Raw genomic sequence first — 19635 nt, 5'->3', positions numbered from 1 at the left:
AGATGAAATCAGCTAGACTCATGACTTTAAGTGCCATTTATAATCTGATGGGGCATATATTTCTATTTATAGATGGACCTATCCCCAAACTCTTGACATAAATATTGTTAGTTGACATCCAATGGACACCTAATAAGCAACTTAAGCTTAAGCTTAATATATCCAAGACTGAGTTTCTGATATCCTTTCCTTTCTCCCATAGTCTTTCCCACATCCATTTATTTATGGCAATTCCATCCTTCTGATTTCTTGGGTCAAAAACAGAATCACCCTTGATCAGTATGTTTCTTTCATACTCTAAATCCAACTTATTAGCAAATTCTGTTGGTTTGACCTTTATAACCTACTCAGATTCTAATCATTTCTCACCAGCTGTTACCAACCTGGTTGGAGTGAACCGCTATCCATTTCTCACTTGGATTATTGTGCTGACCTTTGAAACTGCTCTCCCTTCTCCCAACCTCAACTCCCCATAGGATATGCCCAGCAGGAAGAGTGATCCCATTAAATGAAAATGAGGTTATATCACTCTATTCTCAAAGTCCTGCCATCTCAAACTCAGTAGAAATCTAAGTCTTTACTGTGTCCCACAAGAACCTATGTGACCTGACTCCATATTATCTCTCTATTCTTATCTCCTATGAGTCTTCCCTTCACTGCTCTAGAAAGTCAAGATCTGTAAAATGTTTTAGATTTGACTTGACTTGCAGACAAAGTTAGGTTGCCAGTTTCATTGCTCCTGATAGAAGACAGGAGACTCCTATGTCAGAGATGAAGGATAATCACAGTAGCCAGAATATCAGCATTTTGTGCTGGTTTCCTGAGGCCTAATTCCTATAGTATGGTGCCTTCTGTTCTCTATTAGTCTGCTCAGGCTTCCATAGCACAATATCACAGACTAGTGTTTAAACAACAGAAATTTATTGTATTTTTCTCACACTTATAGAGACCGGAAGTCCCAAATCACTGTGCCAACAGTGTTGGTATCTGGGGAGAGCTCTGTCCTAGAGTTGCAGACAGCTTCCTTCTCACTGTGCTCCTATGGCCTTTCTCCTGGATCCTCACAGAGAGGAAGAGAGAGCTCTCCTGTGTCACTTCTTTTAAGGACACTAATTCTATCATATCAGGGCCCTACCCTTGTGACCTCATTTGACCTTAATTATTTCTTTGAAAGCTCCATCTCCAAATACATCCACACTGGCAGTTAGGCCTTCAATATATGAATTCAAGGAGAGATATAAACATTTAGTCAATAATACCTTCTACCCTATTTAAAATTAATCACACCCTTTCCCAAGAGTTCCTATACCTTTTCTGCTTTACTTTTCCTTTAGTAATTACTACTTAATATCTCATATATATTTATTTGTCTCATATATTGTCTGTCTCTATCATAGAAAATATGTTTTATTAAGATGGGGGATTGTCTTTTTTATTCACTGTTATATCTCTTGTTAAAACAGAACTAGAACATATAATTAGCTCTCAATAAATATTTGTTGATTGAATGAAGGTTGTAGTAGGGAAGGATAATTATTTGGAAAGCTGGAGTCAGGCACAATTCTAGCCTGTGAGACTTCCTTTAAGAAGGAAATCCTAATGAATCGTGTGGTCAATTATTTACTGTAGACCAAATTGTTAAAATCTTATAGAAGCCCTTAAATTTAAGCTTACATTGTAATGAAGTGTATTTCCAAAATAATAGAGATTGTACTTTGGACTCCATTAAGTTTTCTTTTTTTTTTTTTTTAAGTTAGGAAAGAATAAAGGCAGAGCCATAAAGATCAGTAATACATTGTTGAGAAAACTTAACACCTGTAAAAACCTAATGAACAGAATAAAAACAAAGCCTTTTTGACCACAAATTAGGAAACAAAGCAGCTGTTTTGGAAAGGGCAGCTTATTGAGAAACTATCATTTTGATGCTGACAGCTTGTGTCAGGTATAAGTCTAACGGATTTAAAAAATGTAGATTTCTTGTCTTTTTAACCTACTTTAGGCTATCTCTAAATTGATGGTGCTAAGATATACTTAGAGAAGTTTTGTCTTGGCAGGTAGTTATGGAAATGTGATTATTATAGAAAGATCAGTTATAGATTAATTCTAATTAAATTATTCATCGTATCTATTGGTATTATTTTTTTTTTTATGGGAAGTGGGGAGAGCTGTTTTTTTACTACCTTGATCCTCAGACTGAAGCGCCTAAACCCCTACTCTCCTATCCTCTTCAGTTACCGTGTAGAACATCCACAGACCACAAATTCTGGCTTTAAAGTGAAATGTTAAATCATCCAAACATGTTATTTTGAAGTTGATAAATTTTAAGTACTTCAAGTTATAAAGTCCTTTCTGAATAGAATGTATATTTATTTATCACCTTTTCCTTTTCATGCCTCTGTCACATATACACTCTTGAAGCCTGTTAGCCTGCTTAACCTTCTTACTCTCTCTACATGATGCCAAAAGACAGAGGCAAAATAAAGGCTTCTAGGGCACTCCTTAAGTGGGGGTCTGGAAATGTCCAAAAGTCAATCTATTCCAAGTTACCTCCTAAGCTTTATAGTATCCTGTCTTCTGGGACTAGTAAAAATCACCCATAGGTAATAATCTGGCATGGATACTCAACCTTTGAGAATGCAGGTGAGTACATCTCTTTTCAGTATGAAGGTGGATTTGTCTGCTCAAGAGCCAAAGTTAGTTTGTTTGTTTTATTCCATATAATCAAAATTGCTTACCTGAATTCTAGCTGGTACAAATTCATGAAATTTATTCTGAGTGCTCAATTTCAGAAGGAAAAAAAAAAGGCATTTTCTAATTAATGAGTCTATGAAACAAGTGGAATCAGATGGCATAATTATTTTTTCAGTTGAAGTTATTTCAATAAACAAAAATCACACATTTTTGTCCTGGCTGATATGGCTCAGCTGTTTAGAAGATCATCCCATAAACCAAAAGGTCACTGGTTCTTTCCCAGTCAGGGCACATGCCTGGGTTGTGGGTTCGGTCCCTGGTCAGGGTATATGAGAGAAGAACTGATTGATGTTTCTCTCTCACAGATGTTTCTCTCCCTTCCACTCTTTCTAAAATCAATAAGTGTGTCCTCAGGTGAGGATAATACAAATTATCCATTTTCTAAAATTGGCTTTTTAAAAAAGGATTATAAGGGAAACTATATAGTATAAAGAAGGAACACTGGATTAAGAATCAGGAAGCCTGAGTTCTAGTCCAGGCTCGGCCACTAACTTGCTATGTAATCTGGCCCAAGTCTCATCCTCTTTCTGGGTCTCCATTTTCTTACTAATGTAATGAGAGCATTTGATAAATTGACATCTAAGGCACCTGTTAGAACTAACATTCTATGATTCCAAATTATTGTAACTGATACACTCACAAATCTACTGATTTATGTATATTACAGAAATATTATACTTTAAAGTATAATATAAAAGATTTATTGCCTGTACATAAATAACAGCTGTCTTAGAAAGAATTTCATATGCCAATGATATGAAATTGTTTTTATAGGTACATTCCTCTCTTTGAAAGGAGCTGTACTAACATTCTCCTGTATGGATCGGACTGGTGGATTAATGCAACCGTCATATGAAGTTTGGAGGGACCCAAACAACATAGATGAAAATGAAAAATCATGGAGAAGGAAACTGGTCATGAACTTCCCCTCTCTGTCACAAGAAATAGGAGATCATCAGTATACAATAATCTGCTCAGAAAAACAAGCCAAAGTTTTCTCACTGCCTTCTCAGACTTGCCTTTATGTTCATAACATCACTGAGACATCTTTTCTACTGCAAGCAGATGTAGTGGTGATGTGTAACAGTGCCTGCTTGGCATGCTTTTGTGCCAATGGGCATATCATGATAATGAGGTACTTGCCTTCTCTATAAATTATCTGTTAATTACAACAGTTCCAAAAAGGTACAGTTCTGAAAAGTACATGTGTAATGTGCAAGATGTTATCTAGAAGTGACCTAAGATCCTTATTTCTTCTATTTTTTAATGTTTTATTGTTCTACAGTTTGAGTTTAGATTTTTTATTTTTTGCTTTAGTTGGGTTTTTTCTTTTTTTTTTTTACTAAAAATGCTTTGCATTGTGAATAACATATATTTTAATCAACATTAAGAAATCTAAGAGTGATTTTTTTCCAGTCTTTCACACATTCATTCAGCAAACATTTACTGAGCATATGTTATCTCCCAGAAGCTATGCTAGGCACTGGAAATATAAAGATGAATAAACTATAACGAAAATAAATGAAATGTTATGTGTACCAGGTTTCATAGTTCACACAAGAATTTTAAATAGAGAATTTAATTTGATCCTTATGGCTTCCCTAGGACATAAAAATAGATTTGCATCCACCATTTTACATATGTTATTACGTTAACCTCTTCCCCACCATCATGCATTAACTTGACTGAATCTATCATGGATGTCTATTTAACTGTATTTGTTTTGGACTCATATCCTAAAATGCTTAGTTACTTTTTGCCATAACATATACTTTTTAATAATTTTCAGTCTAGGTCTTTGAAATCTAGTATATAATTTACACTTACAGAACATCTCAAGTCAGACAAATCATATCAACTGCTCACTAGGCACATGGGGCTCATGGTTACCGTATTGGACAGCACAGTGCTAGAACCTCATGAAAAGCTTATTCCAACAGCACATATTTCAGGTCCCTTTTCATATGGTAAGGCTCTAGGGTTTAAATTGTAATTACAAACTACTTTGATATAAGAAATCAGTACTATTTCTTCAAGATGCTGATTTTGTGATCTGGAATAATTTCAAATCATTGTGCATGCTGGAATTAGTAGGATGATTTCAAAGCTTGAGATAAAAGTATATTTTTTTCCTTTTGGCATTAGAGGTAGGATTTATAAGCAGTCAGACTGGTTTTCTTCAGTAGTTTGTTAAACTGGCTCAAATGACAGTATCCAAAGGGACAGTCTGATGGCTTTAAGCAAAATCATTTGCTACAACATTAGGATAAGCAAATAGCCATTTGGTAAGACAATACAGATTAGTAGTATTTATTTGGATGTGCAAATTCTCATCTATTATTTAAAACGTATTCTCATTCCCTTATAGCCCTTACTGTGCTTATTTATTAATCATGCCTTCAGTGCAGGTTCCCTAAGTCATAGGTAATTTCCCATTTCCTGTGTATAGAGAGGTAAAAGAATGGGAAGCAAAGCCACTCCATCCCCAAGCACAGTGAACTGGACCTACTCCATATCTCCATCAGTGCATTACCTCCTCAGACTCAGGAGTTTTGCCTTAAAAGACCAAGTATGCAGTCAGGCATTTTCTAGCGGTAGTGTTTCTATCATAACCAGACTAACTATATTGTAGAAACCTGTGAAAAGCTGCAAAAAGTATCATGAAATTGCTGGCCACTGCATTTAATCCATTCTTCAATGACTGATGGTTGCCAAGTATCTAGATGGATTAAGGTAGAACTGTGCCCATGCTTTATTGTGTTTATGATTTTATGTCAAAGTTAGTTTATTACCACTGAGACTTCAAGAAATTAAAAAGAAACAACCATAAAATAGTGATATAAAAAAACTGTTTTTATCTCAGGATTTTCAAATTTTATACAGAGAAATTAAAATCTTCCAACAATTGGAATATGAAATACAGGTTTGCTTTTTTCCATGCAGCCTACCTAGTCTCCGCCCAATGTTGGATGTTAATTATTTGCCACTGACAGACATGCGGATAGCACGGACATTCTGTTTCACCAACGAAGGACAGGCATTGTACCTCGTCTCTCCTACTGAAATTCAGCGGTTAACATATAGCCAAGAGATGTGTGATAATCTACAGGTAGGTCAAGCCATTTATGAAAAACGTCATTGGAATAGTTGTAAAAAGAAAGAATGAGAGAGATGTGTCAAAGCTTAAATATTATTGGACTAGACAATAAGACATATTTTAGAGAAGTGTGTTTGAGTGTTATGTTCATCGCTGTCACCCTAAACAAGTTCTAGTGTGGTTCTAGGTATACACAGAAAAAAATAAGAAAGAGGGGGAAATGTGAAGATTGTGCAGATTAATGGTTAATTTTTGTTTATTGTATTTTATTTTGTTTTTTGCCTGTGGAGAATGCTCTGAAAGATTATAAACCCTCTCTCCAGGGCGGAGAATATGTATGTGCACACAAAAACTTTGCATACAATTCAGGGAGTTCTTGGACTTATTTTTTGAAGAAAACAATATAGTTAAGTCATACAAATAAATACATATTTTTTCTGTGGGTTAGAACTGGGCATTTGGGCATTTGTCTTTGATCATAATAGTAAGTAGAGTCTAGAAACAGAATAAATATAAAAACCTATGTAACCTTGGGCAAGCAAAAGTGATCACAAAATTTTTGAAAATATCTTAGAAATTTTACTGGTTCAGTCCCCCCGCTTTACAAATAATAAAACTAATATACATTCATTATAACAACAGGGGTTGAGTATAAGCTCTGAACTATTTAAGTTGTATTTTGCCCACTTGTATAATGTGGGATATTTTACTTAACCTACCTGTTTGCTGTACCTTAGAGCATTATTGTGAGAATTAAGGAAGAATTCATATAGAGCACTGGGCACAGTCTCTGGAATATAGTAAGTTTTTAAAATAAATATTATCATTATTCAAAAAATACTTATTGAGTTTTTACTGTTTGCCTGGTACTTGGCTAAGCTCTAGGAATACAATAATACACAAGATTCAGATCCCTATCTGCAAGTATGGAGGGAGAGAGAAGTAAACAGACAAGTACAATACTCTGTGGAAATGCTGTCTATAGATGGCTGTGCCAGTTCTGGGGAGACATATAAGAGGGGGGCATTCAGGCTGATGAACAGAGGAAGGGGGTAGTTAGAAAGAGTCATGAAGGGGGAGGAGTTACCCATGAAAATGGATGTCTGGGGATGGAAATGATAATGATAATTTTTTTTAAAAAGATTTTATTTATTTTTAGAGACAGGGGAAGGGAAGGAGAAGAGAGGAAAACAGCGATGTTTCCTCTCACATGGCCCCAACAGGGGACCTGGGCCACAACACAGGCATGTTCCCTGATGGGGAATCAAACCAGCGACCTTTTGGTTGGCAGGATGATGCCCAGCCCACTGAGCGACACCCACAGGGCCATCATTATATTCTTGACAAAGAACTGCCATGAGAAAGCCTATAGGTTCAGGAAACTGCCAACAAAGTTCAGAATTGGGAATTGAAGAGTAGAGGGATGGTGCTGGAGAATTAGTCAAGAATAGAACTTGGAACACCTTGTAAGCTTGTTAAGGAATATGGCATTTATCCCAAGGGCAACAGGAAGTCATTTAAAAGATTTGGCAAATTAAGCCCAGGCTGGTGTGGCTCAGTGGGTTGGGAGTCGTCCCATAGGGCAAGGGGTGCCTGTTTGATTCCAGGAGCCAGGGCACGTGCTTGGGTTGTGGATGGTAGTTGGGGGCATGTGGGAGGCAACCAATCCATTTATGTCTCTCACATCAATGTTTCTCTCCTTCTCTTCCTCCCTTCCTTCCCCTCTCTCTAAAAATAAATAAAATCTTTAAAATATTTAGCAAATTTGCTTATTGAAACAAATATTCTAGTTGCAGTATGACAATTGCTTTTGAGTAGTCAACACTGAAGGTAAGGAGAACAATTAGGAGGCTTTTAAAAAATAATGCCCCAAATAACAGTGACTTGAAATACAAAAGCCAGCAGTAAGAGTGGAGAAAAGTTAGCAAATTCAGTAGTTTAGAAGTGTAATCAGTTGGATTGGAGGATTATTAGAGGTAGGAGTAAGGGAGAGAAAGGAATTAACAACTATTTTTGGGTTTCTGGCTTGGGGAACTAATTAGAGGGTATACCGCCATTTCCAAGGAGAAAGATTAAGGCGGAAGATCTAAGGTCCGGTGAGCAGAGATGAAGGGAAGTGATGAAAATGAAGTCATATTGCAAGTTCATAAACAAACTATTAGGTCACAGATCTCCTGATTTCTGGTGGTTCTTCCTTCCTCCATGTTGATAGTTCTTAAATTTTGATCTGTTTTAGAAAAATCTGGAGAGCAAATTTAAAATATAGATAACCAGAGCATGTCTTTGTAGATTCTGATTTGGTACACGTGGAATAAAGCCTGAGCATTGTATTTCTAACAAGATTTTTTTTTGTTATTCTAAAGCACACCAAATGTTGAGAATAATTGTACCTTACCAGGCAGTAGCTGCCCATTTGACCCATTTAAATTATCTTGAGCCATTTCATAATTTTGTAATTGATATAAAGATAAATCCAACTGTTTTCCACATACTACCAAAGGCTTCCCATTTCATAGGACAATCCATGCTTGATTTAGGAGAGGGATTAGGAATGCAGAGGCTACAGTAATTGAAAAAGATCAGAAGTCTAAATTGATGGTCATTGATCAGGTGAAAATTAACCCTAGAGTGAGTATATTATATCTCTCTGTTTCTGATTGAAAAGGGAAGAAAAGCACAGAAAAATGAAAATTTCCGGATGTCAGTTACTAAAGAAGGAATGGAAAAGAAGGAGAAAGAAATGCCAGAGATAGAACTGGGAGCAAAGCAAAAATCACCAATAAAATATGGAAAGCAAACTGTCTTTTCACAATGTGCTCTAACAACCACGGTGTTTTCTTTTGATATATTAATTTATTTTTAGTTACTCTATGCTTTTTCTCATTGAATTTGATACAGGACATGCTGGGAGATTTGTTTACTCCCATAGAAACACCAGAAGCTCAAAACAGAGGTTTTCTAAAGGGACTGTTTGGTGGAAGTGGACAGACATTTGACAGAGAAGAGCTCTGTGAGTAAACTGACTATAAATTTGTACCACAAAATAGAAGACATATGTGTGTGTGTAACTTAATGTAACATGTGACTTCAAATTCTAGACTAGATTATTTTGCTTTTGAATAACATTGATCATTTTGTATTAGGAAGTAGCATAACAAAAACAGAACATGAAATTCATACAAACAATGAGTAAGCTAATAAATGTGTCATTTGCAGGTAGATCATGCCTGAAAGTCATGGTAAAGACACTCAGTTACTAAAGTCTGGAAGAAAACATTTTTGAATCAGTTTCCCTTTTACCATGGCTAAGAAACAGATTCTTTATTCAGAATACAAGGTTTATCAGTGCTACAGAATAAGTTACTTTTAATATCTGCCATGGAGACTCTGATGAACAATAATCAAAAAGCAGTAGAAAGATACTAGAGGACTTTTTTAGAGAGAAGTTAAAAATATATTTTCTTCATATATTGTTAGTAGGATTGTAAATTTGTGCAGCCACTATGGAAAATGGTACATATATTCCTTTAAAAATTTTTTAAAATAGAGCTGCCATACAACCTAGCAATTCCACTTCTGGGTATTTATCCAAAGAAAACAAAAACAGTACTTCGAAAACATATATGTACTCCTACATTCATTGTGGCATTATTTACAATAACTAAGATATGGAAGCAATCTAGGTGTCTGTCCATAGAGAGATGATTGAATAAAGAAGGTGTGAAAATATAAATGTATAAAACTTCATATTTTATTAGTTGTGATAATAAAGATGTTATATTAATTGTCATAAATAAGATAAAAAAGGTATGAGATATATATCACATCTTATTAGTTATCACATCATACCAATATTAGTTTCAAATATACACATATAGGAATATTACTAAACCCTAAAAAAGAATGAAGTCTTGCCATTTGCAACAACATGGATGGACCTAGAAGGAATTACGCTAAGTGAAATAAGTCTGACAGAGAAATACATATACCATATCACTTACATGATTTTACTTATATGTGAAATCTAAAAAAACAAGACAAATGAACAAACAAAACAAAAAAATACTCATAGATATAGGGAACAGGCTAATGGTTTCCAAAAGGGTGGGGGGGAAATGTTTTTCAAAATACTTCATCACCATTTGTGCTTATGGATCAAAAACCTCTCCTCAAACTTTTACCCATGCAAAAGATCCAGGTACTTCCATACATTCAATATTCTTCAACCATAAAAAAAAAAGCATGAAATTTGATAACATGGACGAACCTTGAAAACATCATGCTGAGTTAAAGAAGGAAGACAAAAAAGGCCATATATTGTATGATTGATTCCACTTATATAAAATATCCAGAATGGGCAAATCCATAGGAACAGAAAGTAGATTAGTAGTTGCCAGGCACTGAGGCAGGAAGGGGTTGGGAAGTCACTGCTAATGGCTATGGAGTTACTTTTGGGGCAGTGAAAATGTTCTAATACTAGATAGTGTTGATAGTTGTACAACTCTGTGAATACACCAAAAACCACTGACTTAAAAGGATGAATTTTATGGTATGTGAGTTATATCCAAATAAAGCTCTTATTTAAAAAACCTAGATCTAGATTCTATTACTAATATTACCTCTTTGGGAATGATTGCTAAATTTTTACCAAAACAGCTGTTTTTCAATTAAAAAAAAAATTATTTCATTAAAATGAAACTGAGCTTTGTAAGTGACAGGTAAATTTTTAGTCTGTTATAAAGTGAGTCTTTTATAAACATTTGTATGTTAATGTCTATCATGCATATACCCCATTTTCTAGTATTTACGCGCGCACACACACACACACACACACAGATTTAAAAACAACTGAGACCTACAAAGGCTAATAGCAAGATAAACAGAGAACATTGGAATGAAGACTTGAGCTGAAATTTAAACAAAAAAACAGACCTGAGACTGGAACAGGCACTAATGAGGGTTAAATATGAGTTCACATAGATTGCAAGCATCCCAATTCAGCAACATCAAGGATGAGATTATGGGGCTTCCTGTCAAGATGGCAGAGTAAGTAAACTCTCCTCACCTCCTCCCATGACTGCATCAAAATTACAGCTAGATTATAGAACAACCATCATTGCGAACCACCTGAAGACTAGCTGAACAAAAATAAGTAAAAATACAAAGAAGAAGCTACATCAAGACTGGTAGGAGGGACAGAGACTCAGAATGGGTAGGCCCCATACCCACAGTGTGGTGATTAAGAATCTGGAGGGAATTCTCAGTCATGCAGGTCCCCTGAGGAGCCAGAGACCTTAGCCCCAGACTGGCCACCACAGCTGAGGCCTCCAGTAGCAGGAAGAAGAGTCCCCATAACATCTGGCTGTGAAGAGCAGTGGGGATTGATCCGAGAAAGACAGTGGGTACTAGAGAGAGAGGAGAACCTCTTAAGGTGTTTGTACATAGGCTCACTCACTCAAAAATTCATAAGCTCTAAATTCTAGCTCTGGGACAACAGCTGAAATAGCACCAGGGGCCTAGGGGAGGAACTAGATTTGACTAACTTCAGGGGAAGTTAGCCCCTCGGGCTGGAGGGGCAGGGGTCAGAGCAACTCTCTCCAAGGACAGAAAAGCTTGGTACCTTGTTCTTTGGGAAGTTCCCCTCCCACCCAACCAGCCAGAGCAGGAGGGCACCACATCTCCATTAACCAACCAGAGTAACACTGTTCACACCACCTAAGTGATTCCCTGAGACCCCGCCCCCACCTAGCTCACCTGCCTGGCCCAGGCTTCTCCCAGTGGCACCTCCATCTCAGGTATGGAAGTAGCTGGATCTTTTGCATGGGATCAGATCCTCATATTCACACTGCAGACTTTCCCAAAATCTATCAAAGATCCACAAATCCCAAACAAACAGTGGTCGACTAAAATAAATAAATAAACAAATGTTTTAAATGAACAAACAAATTCAAAGGTACAGAGAACAAATTGGTAATGGCCAGATGGGAGGATTTGGGGAGGCTGGGTGAAAAAGGTAAAGGGATTAAGAAGTACAAATGGCTAGTCAGCAAGCTAGTTATCAAAGTAGTCATGGGGATGTAAAGTACAGCATAGGGAATATAGTCAAATATCACTGTAATAACTACATATGGTGTCAGGTGGGTACTAGACTTATCAGGATGATCACTCCCTAAGGTATATAAATGTAGAATCACTATGTTGTTCCCTTGAAACTAATATAATATTTTATGTCACCTGTAATTAAAAAATAAAACAACCAAAAATGTAATTATGCCATATCGTATGAAATACACACACACACAAAAGGCATATGGCAACAATATTTCTCAGTCTCTTTTGTAGGCATTTTTCTTGGGTTGCTAACATCTCCAAACGCGTATCTATGATAGGATCAAATATATCTCTTACTGAAGAATTATGACAGTAGAATTTAATATAAGTACTTCAGCAATAAACTTGACTGTAATTATTTGAATGACTGACAAATGTTTTAAATTACTATGGCTTGAATTCCCAGTTGGGGAAGCTTCAGCTGGAAGAGCATCCCGCAGCCTTGCTCAACACATTCCTGGGCCCGGTGGCATAGAAGGTGTGAAAGGCGCAGCCGGCGGGGTGATGGGAGAGCTGACGCGCGCTCGGATCGCACTCGACGAAAGAGGGCAGAGGCTAGGAGAGCTGGAAGAGAAAACTGCAGGCATGATGACCAGTGCAGAAGCATTTTCCAAACATGCACATGAGGTAAACTGCCTAAGAAAATATAGGCATCTGCATACAATAATAACTGTAAACATTTAGGCTCTGCATAAGAAAGCTTAAACAGAGACTCCACTGTAACTCATCCTGTGTGAGAGGCAAGGTAACCTGAATCTCAGTACAGTACAAGTATTATGATTCCCCCCAGCATTTGGGAGAAAAACGCTTTTTAGACAATACTATAACACACTGATACTTCGTTATCTTTGGGGATGATTGAAAAGAACATGACCCTTCTGATACATCAGGTATATCTTGTGCATCATGTGCTCAGGTGGACTACATGCTCTCCCAAGAAGGTGTGAGGGACTCTCGGGGCTGAGACCCACACACTCCATTGTGTCTCAGTCATTAAAAGTAATTTTCTGTCAGCTGAGTCTTTATAGCTTGATTTGTTTTTCTAAAAAACCTTTTCCGTTGTTTTATAAAATTAAGGACATTTTATAAGGTTTAAGATTTACTGAGATATTCATGATTAATTCAATATGAGCTTGCCTGATTAGCACTTTTGAAGATTTTTTAACATCTAATTGGGACTATTTTTTCTTTGCAGTTAATGCTGAAATACAAGGATAAGAAATGGTACCAGTTCTAAACTTCTAAAGAAGCTGTGGCTGCTTTGAGAAACCATGATTCAGGGAAACCAAATTTATTCCCAACATCACTATTCAACTGCTAGAAGCCAGTTTCTTCTACAAAATGTTCCATCCATTACAGTCCATCTGAAGTTATCATAAGAGAGACTTATCAGAGACAATGTACAACCGAAAGTCTGGAACCCTGGTTAGAATCCCAAGGTATGGCTGAATTTGCCTTTTCCTACGTGAAATGGAGGTATCATCTTGGCATGTCATTTGCTAAGGATTTACATTTAGGAACTACGGGGAGTTCTCCTGATTTGAAAAAATCCTGTACAAACAAAAGCATTAACGCACTTAATGAAAAAAAAATCTTTGCATGATAAATTAACATCTTAAGAGGAAAAGAAAAAAAGCATGTGACAGAAGAAAAAAAAGATTAATGGTAAACTATTTTTATAAAATGGGCCACATCTGACAATTTAAAAAATCTGCATTAGAAATTATCAGTGCATTTTGGATACATTTGTCATACCCAACTGAAAAGGAAAACAAAACCAAAGTTTTCTTCTCATCTATAACTTTAATTATACTAAAACAAATTCTGATGGCAAAAGTCTGACTAACATTCCTCTCACTCCATAGTATCTCACATCATTCACAGTTCTCAGTTATAATCAAGTATTGCTGGTATAGTAAATTATTCTTAACACAATTATTTCCATTTCTATCACCTTCAGAACAAGTTGCTATTTTTAGTCATAAACCATGCAGGGTTGGGACACCTCAAAGCATTTTTTCAGCCTAGTTTTGCTCTCTGCAAGGGAGTTGACAGATAGGTTTGGGGAAAATTAGATAATAAGAACAATGCAGTTAGCTTTCAGAACTGATTTCACACATTCTGAAGTGAAGTTTCTCAAGTGATATATTTTTAATGCTCCATTTGTATCCTTGTCCGCCAATTACACAGTATATTACTGTTCAAACCCAGAGAGGTCTTCAATCCAAAGGTGCTCTTGCAGCCTGACATTCACAGACCAAACTGGTCAATCTCTTTAGCGTGATTCAGTAAAACCTCAGTTAATGTTTTGGGAAAGAGATTCTGATTTATTACATTTCTGACTAACAAGGGCTTTCATTAGAAAATAATTTTGGTTCAATACTTATTATTGAAAATCTTTATAAAATACAGTGGTGTTTTTGCTGTGTTGGCCTCAGTCACCATTACACACAACAGAAGTACATGGAGAGTTGAATGATAACAAAATGAATAATTTTGTCATAAACCAGAAGATTCTGTTAATAAATAGCAAATACCTTTTTTTATTAAAAACTGTTTTCAAAATGAAATAAAGGATATCCTTAACAGGATAAAGGGCATCTCTCATGACTCAACAGACAATTAGAGACAAAACAAAACAAACACACCTACTATCACTATTTAACATAAGTCTGGGAGTCAAAAGTCATAGAAATTAATAAATGCTGATGCTAGACCCATCCCGTAATATGTTGCTCCCTCAAATTTAAAAAAAATATAATGGTTTTGGTTTATTGAATTTTGATTAATCAAGATCTTACTAGATATACACTTGCATTTAAAGAAACCACCATTTTCCTAAAGTCCAGTTTAATAGCCAAAATAGTATTGAATATTTCTTGGTTTTTTTAGATTTTTTTTATTTTTAGTCAATTTGTTTGAAGTGGTACTTCCTTTAAATATTCTTAGTAATTTTGTGAAGAGCAGAGATGTTTGAAAGAGCCAGCAACTGTGTACAAGGAGAGCATTTCCCAGAGTCCTTGAGTTCTCCTGGTTTCTCATAAAAACCTATCCATCAATCTCTCCAGGCTCCTGTGAACAGCCTTAGGGTAACAAAACATGACTTGGAAATACAACATGATACAGAAAATTATATCATAAAAATATTAAAGAAACTTGAGACCAGGATTTGGGAAACACTTAGTCAGATTGCAGTGTACTATCAGGTTCAAGGACCCAGCTTTCTGATTTTTCTGAACCAATAATTTATCATTTCTACTTTTTTTTAAAAAACTTAAAAGAAAACTAAAATATCAGTTCATTTTAGGAACAATGAAACTCAGTTCAAAGTGGCATTAAGTTCAGTGACTATCTGTGAAGGACCTAGTATGACGTGAAATAACTTTTTCTTCACTAGGGATTCTCAGTAGTGGCACTGCTCGCTGAGTCTTCTCTGTGGGACTCTGTCCTTTCACTGTAGCATGTTCAGCAACATCCCTGGCCTCTGTCTGCTAGATGCCAGTAGCAACCCCTGAGTAATGCCAATCAAAAATGTCTCCAGCTATTGCCAAAACTGCTCCCAAATGAGAGCCCCAGTTCTACATCACTTAAAAACAGGTTAAGTGTGAATATATAAAAATATATCTTGTATAAAATTGAATATTATAAGTGCACAGTGTCTTAATAAGATAAATTATTATACCCAATATTACAAGTGTGGTTCATATGCAATAAAATACTATTTTGGAGAAAGCTTATATAAATCAAGAAAAAATAAGTTACAGAATATTTTAAAGCATACAGAGAAATACCAAAAAGGACAAGATAGTATTTCACAGAAGTGCTTAAAACTCTGGCTTTAATGAATAGATCAAAAGTTAGCACAAATGGAAGTAAACAGGTGCTTCTGAAATGCTTAAAAAGAAAAGATTCTTTTTAAATGTGTCTTTCAATATTGTTTTTATAAACCCTTTCATAATTTAAGGGTAACTTTATCCCACAAATTCCTGATTAGTGGAATACAAATTAATGAGGTTTTACTGTATCAAAATTATTTTTATAATTCAGAGAGATAGCAATAATAAGAATCTAATGTGGATGTGATTTTTCTCTTTGAACTTTCCTGTTGCACTCACCTTAGCACACACGTGCACATGCGTACGCACATACCCCATCAACATCAGAGTCACTGCCATCATCTTGGGCAAATGACTACTATTGATCCATGTAATTCTTTAAATATCTCTTATCTACTATAGAAATGTCTTGCCTATATCTTAGAACATAAGAAAAATACTCTTAATAACTTGGACAATGATAGAAAAAATGACTCTGCACCTAGTTGTCATCAAAATTACATTCTGTCTGCTAAGGTGGCATCAGAAAATAAGACTTGTAAACCATAATCTCTACAAGTTGACTTTATCTCCCTCTGACTTCTTCAAGAGAGAAGTCCTTCTTATTGCAGGAGGAAATGGGCCTTTGCATTCTCTTCATCAGTGGGAAGGTAGATGTGTTTGTTTTTCTGTTTTTAATAATAAGCAATAATGCCTTTCATGGAAATCATCCATTAACCCTGGAGTCTGGACAAAGGATGACTGAGTTATCATTTATTTTAATTCCTTACAAAAGCAGTACTACTGATTTTGTTTCCTAAATAGACTTCACTGAGACCTGGATTTAGTGTCCCAGTCACCATCAGGGTCATTGTCTGCCTAGTTTGGAAGGACAGTGACATAACTGAGTGAGGTGTTTTCTGATAATTCAATCATAAAGACATTTTTCAGATCTCGTCTATAGCCTGTGAATGATTCTCAAGCTCATAAATCAGAATCCAGGCCTCTATTTCTCAAAGATCTTAAGGGATTGTAAAGGAACAAGTTTACTGCTGGAGTCCTTTTATGTGACCCATGTGTCTAGGTTTAAAGGTACGATTTGTCAGCTCTCTGAATTAAGGGAGGACCGTGGCTTTGAACAAGGAAAAAAATATATATTTGCCCTACGTTGGTTGAAGAAAAGTAGGATTAGCTCTTAGAGACACTTGGTTGTAAAATGTTTGGCAGAGGGAAAAGGCAGGGGGTCTAGAAGTGTAAACTAAAAATCCTTTCCTTGGTTTAGGATCACTAGGAGAACCCAGGAGCAAACCTGTGTGATTATTCCTGCCCCTGTGGGCAGATATTTTAACCTGGGCCATTTTTGTTCAGAGGGGGCAGTGCCACAGGGAGTCAGACATTCCTATCAGGCTCTACTCTGCACATTGGGGGAGACACATGGCAGCCTTCACAGCTTCCTCCCCTCAGCCCTTTGTCGCCTCAGCCTAGTTTGTGACTGCGTACCATGTCAATAAGCACAGTGGCCCAAGTGCAAGAAGGACTTGATAGTAAGTTGTGTACTTGGGTACCACCATGCCAGGGAACATAGTTGTCATGTGGCAGGTTTAGCATATATATTTACAGACAACATAACCCTGAAAGGATGAAATGCAGGATAGGTAAGTTCTGACTTGGGAAAGGAAGAGGAAGTGCTGATATGAGGCAAGGAGGTCAGGGTAGGGAGGACAATGGAAGCCAGAGTGAAGTAGAAAAGGCTTTGATGAGGAACCAGAGGCACCAAATGGTGCATTTATTTATATAGTCAGGTAGGGAAGGGATTCTCAACGTTGGCTATTCATAAGAGTCACCTAAGGAGCTCTTAAAATTTCCAGTTATATCAGAATCTCTCAGAGTGGGAACCAAACAGCAGTATTTTTGAAAGCCCCCAAAGTGGTTCCAATGTCCAGCCAAAGCTAATAACCACAGATTTATGGCCAACTAACTCATTTGTTTACCTTGACTGGTGCCCAGGCCCCACTTCCGAGGGGTCAGAGGAGGCGAGATGTAGGAGATACAGTGATGGCTGGATTGATATTTCTTTTGTGTCATTACCGAAAACAAATGTTCTGTGCAAATTTCTGACCAGACAGTGCCCCATTAACTCTTTGTGGTTTTCTCCTTTGTCACTTGGCCATTAATTATTCCAATTCAAACATCTAGGCTTTGATTATCTTATACATGTGACATCACAAAACACCAGAAATAGTGTAAGAAATTCAACAGCATGTAAAGCTAAGTGGAAAGCTGATTCTCAATAGTTTCATAGTGGGAACACTCAAAACAATCATTTACTATATCAGATCCAAATTTATTATTCATTCTGTGTTTGGAGGAAAAATGGATATCAGGTACCTGTTCTGCTATAGCTATATTTTCTCAAATTTGATCTTAGCGAGAAGGAAGAACGACTCTTCCTTTCTGATTGTTGTCTTAGCTCCCAGGACCACTCGGATTCATTTTCTTAGGAACTGGACATGTGTTTAAGGGGAGAAGAATGCCTGTAACTCACTCTCTGGCCTTCAGTGCCCTGAAAGAGTACTCTCACCTTCAAAAAGGGAGAGTCCACCTGTCCAAGGCAATAACAGTCAGTGAGAAAACTAAAGCGAGTTCTCTCCTCTCACACTGCTCCCCTCTAGCTTTGGCCCACCCTTCTCACTGCAAAGTGAGAAAGTAAACTAGGTGGTGGTTTTAGACAAGTGTACACAGGATCAAAATCTCTAATAACCTATAATTTTTAGTACTTAATTATGTGATGTTTTACTCTAGGAAATAAGAAACCGATTATACCATTGATGTATCTTTCTTTCATCTTCAGAATTTTTGCATCTTTTCAGAAAATAACAAATTACTATTTTTCTGTTGCACTCAGCAATTGTGACTATACTTAAAATTCTTGTAGTCTGTAGAGATATCAATAAAATTGTATATGTTTGTACATAGATGCTCTTTTATGTTATGATGTCATGTACTACTAATGATTTTTGCCAAGATTAAATATGGACAGAGGTAAGACCCTCATTTGCAATACCGTCAACCATGGTTTTACAAAGTATAATTGTTTTAAAAAGGCAGGGAAGTGGGTGGGGCAGCAATGTACACCATATATATTTGAACTAAAAAAGAGAGAGGAGTAAAACTAAACACAAATTCCCTAAACTCCAAAAGGGCAGAAAAAGCCATTCAAAATTTCCATCAGACTGGGGAAATACATAATTTTTTATTGGAAGACTTCACAATTTTTGAGGACATTGACTGATTTCATCTTCGGTGAAGTACAGGGCAATGTAATAAACTGAGGCAGAATGAAATGTACTTACAACATTCATACCTCACTTCCTCACTTCTTACTTTAAAGCTCAGGCTTTAATCCCCAGTAGCAATAAAATAAGCTATTGTGGGCTTATACTGCCAGGTAGTGGTTATAATGAACACTCATTAACCCACCTAACCCACCGCCTCCAAAAGTCCTCCAGAAAGAGTGATTCCCCTCTCCTCTGGCTCTCAACTGCAGTTAATTCCTCTTCAGGAACTTTCTTTATCTTGGTTACCTACCCGGTGGCCTTAGCCAACTAATCATATTTTTCCAAAATCTATGTCTAATTTTCTAAGGAAAAATTTCCCATCACCACAATTTCCCTACTTTTGGTTTCATATAAAAGGGAAAACCCAAGAAACTAACCCTAATTTTTTTTTATTAGAAGTACAAATATAAAGACATATAGTAAAATCCAGATACCCAGGTTTCCCTTCAAGAATTTTCTCAAAGGACCCATTTACCTCCTCACCTTCTTTGAATTATAATCACTCACTCTTCACAAATCTGCA

At 36.4% G+C, this 19635-nt stretch overlaps 1 protein-coding gene across 5 annotated transcripts in view; it reads left to right on the top strand.

Annotated features, from left to right (window-relative positions):
- STXBP5L (syntaxin binding protein 5L) overlaps window positions 1-19052 on the top strand; it is a 402439-nt gene extending 383387 nt beyond the window's left edge. For all 5 annotated transcript variants that reach the window (XM_054575243.1, XM_054575242.1, XM_054575241.1 and 2 more), the window contains 5 exons: window positions 3526-3886; window positions 5695-5860; window positions 8747-8858; window positions 12366-12586; window positions 13155-19052. In XM_054575243.1, the coding sequence (XP_054431218.1) occupies window positions 3526-3886; window positions 5695-5860; window positions 8747-8858; window positions 12366-12586; window positions 13155-13196 (902 nt within the window). In that variant the 3' untranslated portion in view covers window positions 13197-19052. The remainder of the gene's footprint in view (window positions 1-3525; window positions 3887-5694; window positions 5861-8746; window positions 8859-12365; window positions 12587-13154) is intronic.
- Window positions 19053-19635: the final 583 nt, after the last annotated feature.

The sequence above is a fragment of the Pteronotus mesoamericanus genome, unplaced genomic scaffold (assembly GCF_021234165.1).
Source record: "Pteronotus mesoamericanus isolate MK-2021 breed Mesoamerican mustached bat unplaced genomic scaffold, CSHL_Meso_final contig_27, whole genome shotgun sequence".
Classification (NCBI taxonomy): Eukaryota; Metazoa; Chordata; class Mammalia; order Chiroptera; family Mormoopidae; genus Pteronotus; species Pteronotus mesoamericanus.
The sequence above is the reverse complement of the archived record's forward strand: the minus strand, read 5'-3'. Positions and strand labels throughout refer to the sequence as shown.